General features: G+C 35.8%; 1 protein-coding gene across 1 annotated transcript; it reads left to right on the forward strand.

The window, feature by feature from the left end:
- The first annotated feature begins 1,477 nt into the window (after positions 1–1,477).
- Positions 1,478–17,142, forward strand: LOC123534512 (polypeptide N-acetylgalactosaminyltransferase 5-like). Its single transcript, XM_045316797.2, has 11 exons — positions 1,478–2,017; positions 3,002–3,155; positions 3,877–4,043; positions 4,274–4,438; positions 5,087–5,306; positions 5,616–5,733; positions 10,300–10,479; positions 11,354–11,485; positions 11,644–11,733; positions 12,634–12,771; positions 13,068–17,142. The coding sequence occupies exons 1-11, from the start codon at positions 1,789–1,791 to the stop codon at positions 13,194–13,196; spliced, it is 1,722 nt and encodes a 573-aa protein (XP_045172732.1). The 5' UTR covers positions 1,478–1,788; the 3' UTR covers positions 13,197–17,142.
- The last annotated feature ends 722 nt before the right edge of the window (positions 17,143–17,864 follow it).

A 17,864-nucleotide genomic window follows, 5' to 3' on the forward strand; every position in this document is an offset into this window, starting at 1 on the left:
AATGTCCGCCGATACATTTATAAACTGATTGAACCTAAAACACACCGCGATTTATTTATGACTGCATATGACTATTTTGTTGAATTTAATGAATATATGAAGTGCTAATATCTTTATCAATGTAGCAGTAGCATTTTCAAAAAAGTTATATCAATAATGTTAGGCGTATTAATGATATTGAAAACAAATATAAACTATTACATTAAAAGATTTGCTAAGTGTATATTAAGTGTGTGCATTTCAAGTACAATCATAACACTCGTTTATTACCCACTGAGAATTATATGAATACCAAAATCGATGTAAAACTTGAAAGGTTCAAAATCAGCAGATCTTTTCATGATTATCGTTTCTTTCATGTGAATCTTTCCCAGCAATGTCTAGTATTTCTGATTAACAGATACAAAATCATACAATCAACTTTATATTGTTTTACTCAACGACTCTCTCAGTCAGAATCAAATTCTGATAGTGGACTTTTTTCATGATAAATCATTTGCCATAGCGGTTTCAGAAAAGTTTCTCAAATACTCTTCATCTACCCGCCGCTCTAGCCAAAATATGGTGGTATCAATGATTTTACTGACTGCCTCGCTTGTATAACATTCCCTTCCTATGGCGCCTGTCTTCTCTCGGAGAACTGATGCAACTTTATGGACACTACCTTTGCTTATATCAATCGAAGAGCTAATGAGTGTGTGCAAACTAATGGAACAAATAATATTACAAAGATACCACCAGCAATATGACCTCCACGCGTAGCCGCATTACCTAGGGCAAAAAAAAAACAACAGAATTTTAAAAAAAGTATCCACCATAACAAAATGTGTGCAGTACTTACTCCGGCTGTGACTTGTGTTCTATTGTGTTCTCTTTAGCCCTTTAGTCCTGTATGTTGGTAATGATGACAGTGCTGCGAGGCCGTGATGATTCAATGCAGCGGCGCGATAAGACTACTGTTGTATTCTGACATCTAAAGCAGCCTTCAATATCGGATGTCCAGCCAGGTCAAGAATGCAGCTGAGTCCAGTCTATGTCTAAATTGAATTGTTTGATGGTAATGAGTCCAAATTATTGCCCGATGTCCAAAGGAACGAGGGCTAATAATTTTGACTATCGACCGGCAAACCATTCAATAAGTATTTTGCTATAATTATGGCATTAGAAGTTAATTTCAAAATTTTGTTTTTAACTCAGCAAGCCTATGTTGAACAATAGACCTGCGAATAGTACAAACTGTGGACCGTTGATTTTACGCATAAGGTCTGTACTATTGATGCTGTCTAATGAAAAGTTAAGGCGACCTGGAAGATAATTTTTCATGTGTCAGTTTTGTCTCTGTGTTTTGTGCTCTATAAGAGAAATCGTTATTATGGAACATACGGAATTAAGACCACGAAGGGCTGACTGTTAGATCCGTTGGCTTTACAATATGTTGCAAAGATTATCATACAGTTTGACTGGGATCAATGAGATTACCGAAAGCTGTTGTGACAGTGTGCAGGAACTCAATATGTTTGCGGCTTCTTTGGAGACTGTGTTGTGAAATACTGACATGGATTTGTAGATATACCTACTCTGTTACTGTCTAAAATAATGTGGAGTCATTGAAGAATTAACATGTTTATGTTGTTGGAAATGTGACATTTGTATTCTGTACATTATTTATCAAAACACTAGCAATCTTTAAAGAATTATAAAGTATGTTTGCCTTTGAGGGGTATCTAGTAGTAGTTACATTGATATACATGTTATTATGCGTATTAATATTCTATTAAAGAACGAAAAATGAAATGGGTACATCGTATGATCTCAGTGACAATTTTGTATGCAACAACTCTGTTGTATTTGGTTGTACGGATACAACATAACGCGGAGTTTTCCAAAGAATCGTTTCCAATAAGCGACTGCATCGAACCTCTGTCGGAAAACCCCAAGCCAGAAAAGATTACAAACAACGTACCAGAAAATGATGACGGAAACATTAAAGTATATGAGAGGAGACAGTTCGGTCCAGGTAATTTTTGTTTGCTTTCTAAAATTTTACCAAACATGAACCAGCGAAGCACAGGTCACGACTGGAGTAGCACGAGTAGTGTGTTATCCGTTGTAATTGATGCGTTAGTTATTATCCCCGTGTCAGTTATTACAGATGCCGCTTACTACAACCTCTGCTCGATTAGGAGTGGAATGGGAAAGGTTCCTATGTGGTAAGAATCAGATTCTGTGCTGGATTATATTGGATTTTGGGCTAGATGTCGACGAATGTGCGTTATGTAGGTATACATACACCAGTGTTCCAGCAATCTTTATATGCCTTTTTGAGACGTGTCAATTTTTATAAGTAAAGCTAGAATTATTATGCACACCTCTTGCCCAAGAGGGGGTTGTATTCTTTGCTTACTATTGGTCTGTCTTGTGTCGGTCTATCGGCCGGTAGACCATTACTTTCAAATCAATAACTAAAGACATCTTACCTTTACATTAGTTCAAAAATCATAGGACGATTCTTGTGGCCAGTAGATGACCCCTATTATTTTGAAGGTTTGTAGGTTAAAGGTCACGATCACAGTGATTTCAACACTCAAAACAATTTACTTTCAATATCTTATGAACGGTTTGGTCTACAGTCATCAAACTTCATAGTCGGAATTATTGTGTCTGGTCAGTAAATGATCCTATTTTTTATCATAGATAAAGGTCACCATGACCTCTAGACTGCAAACATTTTCCCTTCAGTAATGAGAGAATCATTCGGCTGTTTGTCTTCATAGAATGATTGCACGTAGTCTCTTGTTTTGAGGTCATCTGGTCAAGGTCACAGCGTAGAAAATTACACACCACCTGCATCCGACAGGCAATCACGGACGTGTTTTACAAACAACTCTTGTTTGATGTTTTATGTTACAAAACTTAAAGATTGCTGTGTCACTAAATAAAATTGAACAACAAAAAAAAAAAAATATATATATATATATATTTTTCGCACCATAATATACAGGAATCAACGGGTCTGCAGTTGCTGTAGATGAGCGAGAAATTGAGCCGGAAGATATGCCACAGTTCCGAGACGATTATGCAAACGATGATTTTAATGGATACCTTAGTGATATCATCTCACTACACAGAATCGTGGCAGATTATAGACCTGACATGTAATGTATTCCAGCTTTAACTCATACATGTTTCCGCCAATTTGTTATGTTGCTAGGATACTAACGAACATTTCTTTTTGATATGAGCAAAGAATTGACCCCCACTCCACCCATTGGTATAACACTCTTTTCCCTAAAATCTGAGTCATCTTGCATCAAAGACATGTCCTCATGAGGACGGATAAAGGTAAACAAGAACTTTTGTCCAAAAACATATTTGAGTTTACCGCGCACAAAGGGCTTGCTTTGTTTGGTAAGTGTCCCGATCTCTCTATTCGGTACATAAATCTTGCAAGCACATACCTTTACATAATTTCTGCGAACTCTTCTGTAGGTTCTGCAATCTCGGTCTTGATTACCGGTCATGTTCGTGATTGTCCTATTTTTATATTGGTATTAAACAGCAGCGCATTTGTCTTTTTTAGGTATTACATATGTATAGTAGAGCATAGACTCCATGACGTTATTGCATACTTAAGTTTGTTCTTGTTTCTTTCCACTAATACAGAATACTGAATGTAGCTCGTCGAGAAATGATATAGAACATGTCACGTATAATGTGAGACGTTGTATTGCAGATTATATAACGTAATTTACGTAACGCAACGTAACATAACGTAACACTTATAACGTAAATGTTGTTTTTACATTTTTTGCACCCAATGTTTTTACACCTTTATAATATATCAAATATCTTTGAAAAAATACTGGTATTTTGTAGATGTCGGGCACAGAAATACCTGGACGCTTTGCCGGAAATGGGCGTGGTCATTCCGTTCAAAAACGAACATTTGAGTATTCTTCTGCGAACAGTGTACAGTATACTGTACAATACTCCAGAACATCTGCTCAAGGAAATTGTGTTAGTTGACGATGGCTCCGTTAATAGTGAGTATCAGTGCTTTTAGCACCCCTTATCTGCATTTTTGTCGCAGTCCCACCTTCACCTACAAATTTACGTCCCACGTGCTTAGCTACCGATGAACGTAGCACTGCTGATCATTTTCAAAATACTGTCAAGATCAATCGGATGTGTCGCAATGTAATATGTATGTTGCAAATGTGCCTATGATTTGTTAAAGTAAGGGGAAGTCGATGAAATTGTTGTTTTCTTTTAGGTGAACTAAAATCCATTCTTGACGTTCATCTTGCAAATCTGCCGAAGGTTCGAGTCCTACGACTTAGAAAGTCCGTTGGGTTGATGATGGCCCGGCAAGCTGGGATAAACAGTTTGGACGCAGAATACTTTGTCTGCTTGGACTGTCATATGGAAGTTTTACCAGGTGAAGTGTGCTGTATTTTCTGTGTATAGTATAAATGTACCAGGTGAAGTATGCTGTATTTTCTGTATATAGTATAGATGTACCAGGTGAAGTATGCTGTATTTTCTGTATATAGTATAGATGTACCAGGTGAAGTGTGCTGTATTTTCTGTATAAAGTATAGATGTACCAGGTGAAGTGTGCTGTATTTTCTGTATATCTATGTACGTCATTTAACTGGACACAAAGACTGAATCAGTAGGCAGCTGCATATTAGAATTATTACATTTCTGTTGACGCAAATCTTGATTTGTCACAAATATACCTTATAATAAGGCTATTATTTGTTATTCCGGTGAATATTTCAATCGCGAAGACTTTTTCGAAGGCGCATGTTTAATAGATTCAACAGCATTAGTTGTTTTTGGTGTATTTGTTTATTTAGGTGACTGAAATCTTCAAATATTTTTATCTAATTTATCATATATAGAAAGTATATGAACAAGACATTTTTGAAAGGTATTCTAGATTTCTAAACAGAGAAAACAAAACTAATCCAGTGGCAAATGACTACAAAAAGATTGTCTTAAATAAAGCAATATAGATAATCTTAAATTATTTTCTAGTAACTTACACAATTCATAAGGGTTACTTGTGTTTTTTTTTCAGGTTGGATAGAACCACTACTCAGTCGTCTGTTAGAGGAGCCGAAAGCACTTCTGTGTTCCAATGTAGGATCAATCGACAGGCACACGTTTAAGCTACATCACGCCGAAATTTGGCAAATACTATATATTTTCCCATTTCTTCTTTTTAATTTGGATACAACTTCGGCAAAATACAAAAAGTCTTTCGTAGACTCAAGAGGCAGCGATGCAGATCCTTTCCCGTAAGTATGTTCATCACAGGATTCGTACTAAAATAAGTGGGCTATAGTCCAATAGATCGACTTGAAACCAGTGCTGTTTTAGTTAACTGGATTGGGTTACTAGTATTCAGTCTGAGATATTGTTTAAAAGTTGACACTTTTTTAATCGTATGTATACTCCGCTGCACTGGAATGAAGAATTGTACTAGTCAGCAGACCAGCAGTAGGTGTTTTCCATATTTGAAATGTATTTCACAAAGACTGATTTTCTAACCCAGCCCTTCATCAGGAAGAAAGAATATGAACTGTTACATTATTTGATTTTTGCAGATTCGGGATTATTCAAGGTATGATGATTGTAATGAGGAAGTCTTGGTTCCAGCAGTTGGGCGGGTTCGATCCCGGCATGAAGATCTGGGGCAGCGAACAGATGGAACTCTCTATCAAGGTAATATGCACTTGGCCATTTGTTTATATGTGCTAAAGGTGACGGACAACCTTGCAACTTGCCAGTATTGTGTAACATGGCAGCTGATTAATGTCTACTGATTGCCAGGATTATCGTGGTTTTCTAGACTCAGAAACAAGTACAGTAGTTACGTTAGACATTGATATATAAAATTATACCGAACAGAAAACTAACCCGCCATTAAAATTATTGAAAATAAAAAGCGTCCTCTTAGAACAATATGTCGTCGATAAAATTTCAACAAAATCAAATTTTGCCATCAAATAAATGCACTCATTTCATGAGGACAGCCCATTTTCAAGAAGTATAAAAGTGCACTAAAATGTTTACAGTATACAAATTAGTGAAACACGTTATGAGAGAAGAAAATGAAAACAAAAACAAAATAAAGTCGTCGTCGTACACTATCATGAAAGAACAGTAAATGTTGAAATAAAAAAATCAAAATCTACATCCGTCTATGCTCTTCTAAGCTTTCTAAAACACAACGTTTTGGACTTTAAAAGGTTTGATATATGAGCCGTGCCATGAGAAAACCAACATAGTGGCTTTGCGACCAGCATGGATCGCTTTCAAAGCCTATTGCAATTAAAGAAACCATTAGCGAACAGCATGGATCCTGACCAGACTGCGCGGATGCGCAGGCTGGTCTGGATCCATGCTGGTCGCAAAGCCACTATGTTGGTTTTCTCATGGCGCGGCTCATATTCATGTTTTGATATGTTTCCAACAGCGTATTGATATAAATGTCTGTCTTATTACAAAAAGGAACTTTTAGTTATTTTTAAGATATTGGCAAAGTATCAAATGGCGGGTTAGGTCCATTCCGTCCGAAAAAAAATCATCGCTACTTCGTGTGTAAATTTCAATTAACAGTAGCCACCTCCTAACAATATTGATGATTTCTCTAGGAAGAATGCAAGTGATAACGCAAAACAAAATACAGTAGGGACCTAGCACCAATTTCAGACTCTTTCTTGGTTCTTTATCATGTCAGTTTCACAGGTCTTTTATTCCAGAAAACGTAAGTAATCGTAGTTGGTGGAGCCGAGGATCGAACTCTTGACTCCAGCTTTATTCACGGTAGTTCTGTCGCTAAGGACCTCGGACATTTTGCTATTCAGATTGCCTATCCGATTAAGGAAAACGTGACATAGGGATAGACTTCTGAAATTGCATAGTTATGATAGTTGAATACCATTTCTTGATAAATGCGACTTCATTTTACAAGTTTATGAACAAAAAAGAAGACTTTGTAGACATTTCTCATTTTCTTTTCTATTAAAATATGAACATAAATCATTTTTATGTTTTAAACATCTTTCCCACCAGTGACGCAACAAAATAGTTCACATGCCTTTGTAAATAATTATTATATACGTATGCTGCAAAAATGGCACTTGGTCACAGGTGGGAAAGTGTTTAAAATTGAAAAAAACTACGTACAGGGTGTCAGCAAATAAATTTTTACATAAATATTTGACACTTATTGCATGTGTTTCCTAAACCTTACATATATACAGCTTTATTCATTTTTGTAAATATTTCAAGCACAGAAAACACTAAACTAAATAAATAGGGGACATAGAAAGTGAAGCTAGAAAGCAGACAGATCCTTATAAGTATATCTTATGAATTTTTCAATGAGATCTTTTACCTCTTGACAGTCTAAGTCCGTCGATTGAGTGTTATCAGGATTGAGACAACTGCATCTGTCATAAGTCAAGAACCAAGCAAGTGGCTTCGACATATTACATACGTGTCTTCAACGTAAACATGACAAAGAAATACAGACAAACTTCTATGGGAATAGTGCTACTTTGGTGCAATTTTTTTACCTTTTGTAGGACACAGTTGAAGCGAACCTAGAATGCATTTTAAGAGCAACATTTGCTTTTATTCGATCCAGCATCCTATACCCTAACAGAACTACACCAGACACTATCTCATTAACTAACCTAATTGCTTCCAGAACTTACACTGACACTCATAGAACTAATACTGACTCACCCATAATTAGCACTGACACCCCCAGAATTAACATCAATTCGCTCACACGTCTGAAACTTATTTCGAAGCCAACCGAAATACTAGTAAGGACCTCAAAGAACTAACACAGACACCCCAAGAATATCTATATAAATGTTGATACTAGCTAGTGAAGTTCCACTGATATAAAATGCTAAAAGTAAGGCATCCCTGAACCCGCAGTGGAATAGGCAGTCTCCTGCACCCCTCCGTTTCAACTGAAAAAGGCCAACTACGCCAATGTATGGCCAGCTACACCACTGCATGTATTCAATAATAATCCTCCACATAATACCCGGTCAGTATTGTACTAGCATTTAGGAGTGACCTGTCGCTTTTATTAATAGATTTGAAATGTTACTGGAATAATCCACTTCAGTAAAGGGGTACCCTACCTTTATATAACTTATTTTTATAATAAATATTTAAATGACTGCCTCTTCGACAATTAGACGCCGTGGTGCAGTGGTAAGCGTGACGCCTTTAGAATCTAACTTTTGTGAGTTCGAATTCCAGCGGAGATCAATATATATATATATATATATATATATATATATATATATATATATATATATATATATATTTTACACTTAATTTTTTTTTTGTTTCATTTTATGTTTTGGTAACATACATTTAAAATGATAATAATGTTAAAGATTACTTGTATAATTTTGCTATTTTCGCCTATAACATAGGTTTTTCAAATATCTTTATGATTGTGAATTATTCAACATGGTTGACATAGCTCTTGACGATTTAGTCATTCAACTAGCTGATGACACTTATAAGGAGGAAACCGACGCCGCCAGCGAGTGTGAGGATGCTCCATTGGGCGCGTGTGTTTGAAATGTATTGAATGTATTTAAATTGTATGAATGAAATTAAAAATGAAATTGAAATGATGAAATAAAATGAAATAAAAAAAACCCTGAAAAATAAAATAAAACAAATTCAGTCATAAAAAAAGTCGCCTTGTGTGGGTTTCGAACCCACAGCCTCTTAATCGTAAAAGTTAAATCACTAACAAGATTCCTCATTTCTACCAACTAAACTATCAGTGTAATGTCAATCTGCTCGGTATTTGAAATATATTTATAGTTTTGCATAAGTCAAATATCTTTCAAACCCTTATTTAATAAATGGAACAGTCTGGAAAATCCAAATCTAAAAATAAAAGCGACAGGTCACTCCTAATTGCTAATACATGTGTGTAGCGTGCACGGACTAGCTCAGTATATCAAATATAATATAATTTTCCTATGGGCTTCCTTGCCGAATGATTGGAAAAGAAATGATTCTTAAAATGATTGGTGAAATATAAAATAATTAATGCTAATCTATCTCAATTTAACTGATGACGAGCACTCAAAATTAGTGGATGGGATCTCTTGTAGTATGGCGATTCACAACAAACTATGCCTGAGGTGAATACCATACATTAAGATTTTACCTAAACACTACTAGATGTCAAGTTCCTGTCGTCGTGGCCCTTAAACGAAACGCAATGTTTTGAGTAAGAACTCAGACTATGACAGGAGGTCAAGAACCCAATAGTATATGGTAATTATTTCTTATTTATTATCGCTCGGCAGCTTGGCAGATTCATATAATATATTTACTTTGACGTTGTTGACTCCTCGGTAGCCAGGCAGGTTCTGATCTCTTCGTGGCGCTGGCCGCGTATTTATAAGCTTCATCCAACTGTAATTAATGAGCGCTCAGTGATTATGACAAAACCAAGCTCCTTAGTACAATGATCATGGAAGTGCGTAATTTGTCCTTAATTTGTGTATTTTCCGTAATTAGAGCCTGAAACTATCGTAATTAACGTTTCAGTAGATAGAACTTTCTTTTCTAGGAATTCATGAAAAATTAGTGCTTATTTCATTTAGTCTATCATCTAAAATGTTGAATTATAACGGTTCATTGGTGGGTGCGAATATGATTGGGTTAAACTGTTTTGGGTACGAATTATAAGGTATGCGGTAACTAAATCTTACCAAACATCCTGATAGAGACATCTCGCCACATGTGTATAAATACAGTATAGCAATAGATGTATAGAAAACAAACAATAGGATATGATCAATGCATCAGTGTTATCATGGGCACTCGGGTGGAAATAACTGAAGTACAGTTAGGGACCAAATGTTTTGTTCCACTTTTATTTTTTCCGTTTCGTTATTTTCAAAAATGTCAATAAAACTGATAATCTGCATGGTATAGGTTTATTTATTGTGTTAAAATATTTCATAGTAGACATACCTTAAATACCAATGCTTATTTTAACTAAAAATACACATTTTAAATTTTTCAAAAATATGACCCTTAGTTACAAACTGTTCGAATTTCAAGAAAACGAATATAAAATAGAACTATTTTTTGTGACAGTTTGATAGGAATATAACTTATTTATCAGTATTTGAAGCTGTTATATAAAACTATCAGCTACTGAAGTCAAGATATAGCATTGAACTAAGGGCAAAATCCCTAGCATAATGTCCGATGTCCTTTCAGGTATGGACGTGTGGCGGGCGTGTTGAAATGATTCCTTGTTCATTTGTTGCACACATGTTCCGGCGGAATGTCTGGAAAATGAAAAATGAAGGCGTGGCTAACATACTTCGAGTAGCGGAGGTGTGGCTTGATGACCACAAATACAAGATACATAAATACTATCACAACAGAAGGAAACAGGTATGTAGGTCTTACATAATGTCATACGATAATTTTCAAGACATGTAACAAAAATTAAAAGGTAGGGGAAGATGTTCTGGAACCATAGAGCGCCGCAAACACAGTAAACACAGTCAAATCAAGCTAGGCCAACAACAAATAGAATATTCACCAACAAGTACATTTCAGTTACATGAAAACATATATAACTGGGGATGGGATAAAAGAAAAGGGACGGATTGGGGTTGTTGGGAAGGGGAAAAACCAAAGTTGAATACTTAATGTGGGAAGCCCGCGCTCCAAAAAACGCAAACTCCCCGAATAACAGCGAAACAAGCATTTGAACGCTCACTAAAGCCACACGCATACATGCACATAGTAATACTAACAAGCGAAAGCAACTAAATGAACACAGACAAAGGAACACAGTGGGGCACCACCTAGGAACGGCCAGTGGTAAAACACCTATTTGGAACACAAGACCAGTGTGTGGTGGGCACATAACCTTACTCATAGTAAAAAGGAGAGGGGATGTAAAGGTGGAGGAAGGTATAAAGAAAGTAATACCACCAATAAATAAGACAATATAAGCAAGTCATAGAAAAAGTTTCTCCGACTACCAATCATGTACTTGAGGTTGGAGAGTCAAGGATGACTCATAAGTCTGTGCTCCAGAGAACTCATTACTTTAAAGTTTTCTACAAAACCGTTTGGTGTTGTTTCAATACTTTTGGGCATCACTTTAAAATTATTTGTAGGAATTGATTAAGGATGCTCATAGTTTCAGATTAAACACGCCTAAATAATACTTTTCCCGATACCATGTCTTGTGACTGTCACATTAACCAGTGGTTTCTGAAATAATGTTTAATGACATTGTGCCATCTACCTACAGATTGATATTGGTGATGTATCAGACCGGATTAGAATCCGCAAGGAAAACAACTGCAAACCTTTCAACTTCTACCTCGACAAAATTCGAGAGTTTGCACATTTCGAGTTTACCGAAGTACAACAAACAGGGGCGGTAAGTCGTTTACCAATTTCTCGTGTTATTTAAATACATTCGTATTTTGAACTTGTATGATAAAATGTATTACTTGAAACACCATGGCAGTGGATTTCATCATCCGCCAATACGATAACCAATGCCGTTTGTGGTTTATTTTTATTTTTCTCTTTTAGGTCAAAAACCTGAAAACAGAAATGTGTTTGGACGCTTTACCATCTAAAAAAGGCCCGATACAATATTGGTGTCATGGAGACGAACTACAGGTGGTTATACTAGAATATATGCTACAAGAATTGTTCCTTGGTAAATGTAGGAAATGCATGCATTAATTTCATATGTTGAAGTCGTCTGAGTGAATGCACTTAATATGGATTGAATGTAACCCGTCAGGGTTAGGCCTACTTTACCATAAATTTACCAAATTTTTATCATAATTGAAAAAATCCTGCTTTTTATGGAGATCCTACTAACAAACGTTGTAAGGTTTTGGGTTATGGCGACTTACCTATTATAATTAGTGATTTTTTTTTTAAGAAAAACGTTTTATTACAGGAGGTTTTGATCCAATAATATTTTGATACACATCATGTTTGGTGTTAGTCCATTTACAGTAAGACGCTACGCTTTCCTCTTTGATCGTGTCTGAAGGAAGTTGTAAAAGAATGTAAGAAAGGTAGTTCTGACAGATCACTGGGACTGAGCTGTTTGATAGCTGTGTCCTGGCGGCCTGTATTTGTCAGGCCATTTAAAGTGATTCTCTTGTTGATCTACCTTCTGCAAAGGCATAGGTAGTTTGTCCTTCTGTAACTGTTTGCAGGAAAATAGTTTCCGTCAACAAACTGTGCCATTAGTTAGCACTGCGTGTGCTAGGTTAACTTTTATTTGTAAACGTTGTTCTGTACCTTAACGGCTTTGAACATGGCGGGAGTTAAAGGTACTTTCAGGTTTGGTGCGCACCATTAAATTTGGTATTTTTGTTACTGTCCGTCCCAGAGCGTTATACTGATACCTGTGTCTGTATATTTCTATTGTGTAAATTCACTGAAGGTACTGCGTTTTCAGGACAGGGCTTATCCTATAGGATTTTCGTCCTTGTTTTTAAGGATGTCATCTTAAAGAAATTTATTATCGTTGCATTATTTTTTTTCTTCATATTTTTTCAGTTCTTTGAGCTGACAGACTCTGGGAAACTACGTTTCCTGGAACACTGTATGTTGCCAAAGGGAAACAACTCTGTTCAGATGAAATTCTGTACACATGAGATCCGAGATGAACTCGAAGCCGAATGGGATTATACAGAGGTAGTTAAAGTATCAGCATTGCTAAAAGCTTGTATTTGGTTAATGATTACAATCTGGGGATCGGTAATTAGAAGTTTTGCTGGTTCTAATAATATTTTTATACTTCTGTAAAATATTTTGTGTACGGGATATTCAGCTTTAAAGCTGTCCTTGACTATTTGCTCATCGCAAAAATGAAATTTTTGCATGTAATAGGGCATATAACGGCTAACAAGCCCAGCTTTGTACACAGAAACATAAACATATTTTTAAATTTCCTACATTTATGTTATTTTCCCTTTACTTTGATTCTTCAGAGTAAACAGATTAAGCACGTGCAAAGTGAACGCTGTTTAACGGCAGCAGACGACAAAAAATCAATTCAGCTTAACACGTGCTTAAACGACAATCCTAACCAAGTGTGGTCTTGGTACTCGATGAAATGAGTTTGTTATTTAAATAGACTTTTTCAAAGAAGAAGGGAGAGTCACAGGATACGAGTACTGCACAAGACGAACCATCAGAAATGGTCACGTATTAAAACGTATACAACAGTCAGTGCTTAATGAAATTGTCATATACCAATTTAACCAGATGATTAATATCATTAGTATTTACGACAGTGCAAAAATATTACAAGGAATGTTTTTACAACATTTAGATGCAATGGAGAACCTGTACAAATGTTGTTCTCGTATATAGAATCCTGTATGAAAGTGGTTTCTTCTTCTTTTTCATATAATCACATCTTACTTCTTAATTAAAATGTTATTACATGTGTATCCAATATGTCAGACTGTAGTTTTTATTAGAATTATAAATGACTGGATTGCGGCAAGAAATTTCTTTGCTGGCTTGTTTTTGTTTTTCATAAAGAACTCAAAAAACTCACATACTCGGTACAAGTTCAGAACCACATACACTATCTACTGGTGTTCCTCAGGGTTCGGTGTTAGGTCCTTTTCTTATTGTTTTAATCCATATAAAATGACCTACCTTTGTCCATGGGAAAACACTGATATATTTGCTGCCGATGCAACCATTTCAGCTTCTGATATATCCCTAAATACAGTTGTAAAATCTCTTACATGTAGGCGATATCTTAAATGTCGGCACGTGGTGTGATTGAAATAGCATGTCTGTCACAGCCAGCAAAACTAGTCGTGTGTATATATCCTCAAAAAACAAACAAACAAACTTGTATTTGTGAGAAAATTGCTATGCATTGCAATTGATATTGAGCAATAATTATATCATATCACTAATACATGTTTTCTTCTGGAACGGGCCATATGTATTGCGAAATATTTTAAACATAGGAATAGAAAGAAATGTTTTATACGAGACAGTAAGTGTAACAATGAATTGCATTTTCAAGATTATTATCGATATGACTATGCCAATCACATGAAAAGTACACACCACGCATAAAGACGCCATACTGCTTTTTTTCATGGCGTACTTAACGTCACGTCTCTAAATACCTTCGGTAGTTTATTCAAATTTCAGATATGACAGGTAAAATAATGTTCTTCATGCATATTTTGTTATCTCTATTTTTATGCCCCCGAAAGGAGGCATATTAGTTTTCAACTGTCCTTCCGTTCGTTCGTTCGTTCGTTAGTTAGTTCGTTCGTCACAACGTTAACTTTTTGCATGAAGGCACTTTACTCGCGAACCACTGCACCCAGGACCTTCAAACTTCACTTGCTGATAGTACTTATTGAGTACACTACTCCTACTGACTTTGGGGTCACCAGGTCAAAGGTCAAGGTCACAGGGGCCAACGATAACTTTTTGCATGAAGGCACTTTACTCGCGAACCACTGCACCCAGGACATTCAAACTTCACATGCTGATAGTACGTATTGACTACACCACTCCTACTGACTTTGGGGTCACTGTGGCAGGAAAGGCCGTACCGGCGACAGTAACCATCAGAACAAATCAACACCCTTTACAATATTTACAAATTTATTTACAAAAGATGATTATTAACAATGAATAGATATGAAAAGAAAAAAAAAACTGATTATAAGAAAGAAAAAAAAGAAAGTTCAGTATCTCTAGATACAGAAGTTCTTAAATTCCATTCTAATCTGACGTGACACAGTTCTTTAATTCAATTGTGAACTTTAAGTAGCACAAACAAAATGTAGCTTCTAAATTCAGTCCCTTTAAACCGTGAATACGTTGATTCCGTGTTGGCTCCCTATGGTGGTAGGTGATTGCATCCCTGAGCTGACTTCAGAGGATAACAAAAATCATCGTCTTTGCGGTTTACGGCACAACCATGGGACGAAAGCTCTGCGCTGGGAATATCACATCCAGGCGAGTGAAGACAAGTGAACCTCGGGCATTGTACTTCCGGGTTATGACATCACCAGGAAAAATCGTCTGGCGGAAGAAGCTAAAATATATAACATATGGTAAGCACCATAGCAAAACAAATAAATCAGGGCATAAAACTGCTCCTTTGGGTACACCATACCTCCGTAGGCTCCCATAAATAATACGTGCTACTTATACAAAACATATGTGCTACTAAGTTCAAACGTCACATGATTAAGATACGTCACTTATTACTTCCATTATTACAAAGATTACTTACTTAAAAGACTAAAGTTAAAGTATGAAAAAGATATGAAAAGTATATGATGAAACATTATAGTAATGGAAATGATAAACTGCAGCCATTATTTACAACTACAAATTAACAAAATTCAATGTAAATCAAACGTTATATCATAGTTGGCATCCATATAATATCAAATGCCATACACTACAACGGACATTAATTAGATGTGCTATAGACTGGCACACAATTACAAATTACAATAATATATTACATACATGGTACTAGACTTGCCATATAGATTTATACATAACAATACAATGCAGTAATGGCGTTCCATAATTAACAAAAATGTTTGACATAAGTTTTTGAAACAAAGTACTTTATAAATATCATGTTACAAATTTCAGTACAAATTTTACATCTTATATAAACGAAACATTTTAGATTCCTCTTTCGAAATAATTTACAAAAGTCTGAAAAATTTAATAAATCATCCTGACATACCGAAACTAGCTAAAATCATATGCCGAAAAGTAAATGTTACAGAATTCTGTAGAATGAACAAAAATTTACCAAATAAAAATCGTAATGCAAAAATCATACAAAAATCTAACAAATAAATTTCTTACCTCGATCGAGCATAAATTTCTAGCAAGAAAATAATTCAGACATAGATTCGTCTATAAAGTCGTAAGGTGGTGTGCGCAAGGCATAACTAGTCTAGTCTATTTAAAGGGTAATGTCCCGCCAAATACTAAATTTCATTGGATTCACGGCTAAGCCGTGGACTCTTACTATTTCTATTTTCACGGGATTCACGATATAGCCGGGGAATCTAACTACTTTGGCGCGAATTTAAATTGACAATTTGAGGCCCATTATAGTGGTTTTGGGGATAAAAACATAAATTACTGAAGTTTATAAAATATCAACTTTCTTATTACTGAACAGAATTTAATGAAATTTACATGGAAATTTAAGTTATGAAATACAGAAAAACATGAGAGGTATTTCATGCGTGAAATCTGACATTTACCTCAATAACTCAAAAATTTACAAAAAGATGATGCAATACCTGCATTTACAATACATATAAAATAAGGCCCGTATGTCAATTTGTGACAGTCACCAGGTCAAAGGTCAAGGTCACAGGGGCCAACGTTAACTTTTTGCATGAAGGCACTTTACTCGCGAACCACTGCACCCAGGACCTTCAAACTTCACTTGCTGATAGTACTTATTAAGTACACCACCCCTACTGACTTTGGAGTCACCAGGTCAAAGGTCAAGGTCACAGGGGCCAACGTTAACTTTTTGCATGAAGGCACTTTACTCGCGAACCACTTCACCCAGGACCTTCAAACTTTACTTGCTGATAATACTTTATGAGTACACCAACCCTACTGACTTTGCTGTAACACAATGATAGCTCGCAGGTCAGTTTTCCGTTAATTCATCATTGTGTTTATTTTATCTATTATTGATTTTGGTAGATAATCCTGATAATTCTTACAAATGATACGCATTCTGTTTACATGCGAAGGTCATTGTTGGTATTTACTACTCAAGCAAATTTCGTAACATCGGAGTGTTTTATCCATTACGTTTTGGGCTAAATGACTTTGTTTACTATTATTAGATCAGATATTGCGAAATTCTCAAATGAAATTGATTTGGTCAGCCTTAATTACTTTATTTTTGTTTTCGATGGAATTTTCATATATTGGCCAGAAATGTTAATTACTTTGTTTACCTGTTCAGCATATTGTTGTTGTTTACAATTTATACAAAATGAATCACCGTTGAATGTTTTATCTATTAGATTTGATCCTAATCATTTTGTTTGTTTCCGTAACAGTCATTTATTTACGAAAATACACATTGGTGATTGATTCTACATCTGTTGTTTACTATTATATGAGTACATAATGGACGTTTTGATTGACAAACGTTAACTTTTTGCATGAAGGCACTTTACTCGTGAACCACTTCACCCAGGACCTTCAAACTTCACATGCTGATAGTACTTATTGAGTACACCACCCCTACTGACTTTGGGGTCACCGGGTCAAAGGTCAAGGTCACCAGGTCAAAGGTCAAGGTGCTGCTAGGGCATTTGTCACCATTAGTGACAGCTCTTGTTTTGTTACTAATACCAGTTTTGTCATAGAACGGTCCAGTTATATTTTTCACATCTTGACTAGTATTGTGTTATTTACGGAGACTATACGATTCAACAGAGAGCTGCAAAACTTATTCTGACACACGGTCTGCTGATTTATTTTCTGAAATAAACTGGATGACATTCTCACAGACGGTCAAATCGCTAGGCATGGCCTTACACACGGGAAAATGACTCGATACAGGCAACGTTTTTAATTATTTGACGGAATTAGTAAGATAAAAAGCGTTGAAGACAGTGAAACGAGTGCTTTTCTCGTCACAAAGCGTCTGCCATACATTACATATTCTCATATTTTCGCCCAAATTCCAGTGTACACGCTACCTACATAATTTGATCAGTGAAAAAAATAAA

The sequence above is a fragment of the Mercenaria mercenaria genome, chromosome 12, assembly GCF_021730395.1.
Source record: "Mercenaria mercenaria strain notata chromosome 12, MADL_Memer_1, whole genome shotgun sequence".
NCBI lineage: Eukaryota > Metazoa > Mollusca > Bivalvia > Venerida > Veneridae > Mercenaria > Mercenaria mercenaria.

Bases quoted from the DNA above. Each gene is read 5' to 3' on its own strand.
- LOC123534512 (XM_045316797.2), top strand. From the start codon at position 1,789: ATGAAATGGGTACATCGTATGATCTCAGTGACAATTTTGTATGCAACA. The intron at 3,156-3,876 runs GTAATGTATTCC...GGTATTTTGTAG, and splicing joins GCAGATTATAGACCTGACAT to ATGTCGGGCACAGAAATACC. The intron at 4,044-4,273 runs GTGAGTATCAGT...GTTTTCTTTTAG, and splicing joins TGACGATGGCTCCGTTAATA to GTGAACTAAAATCCATTCTT.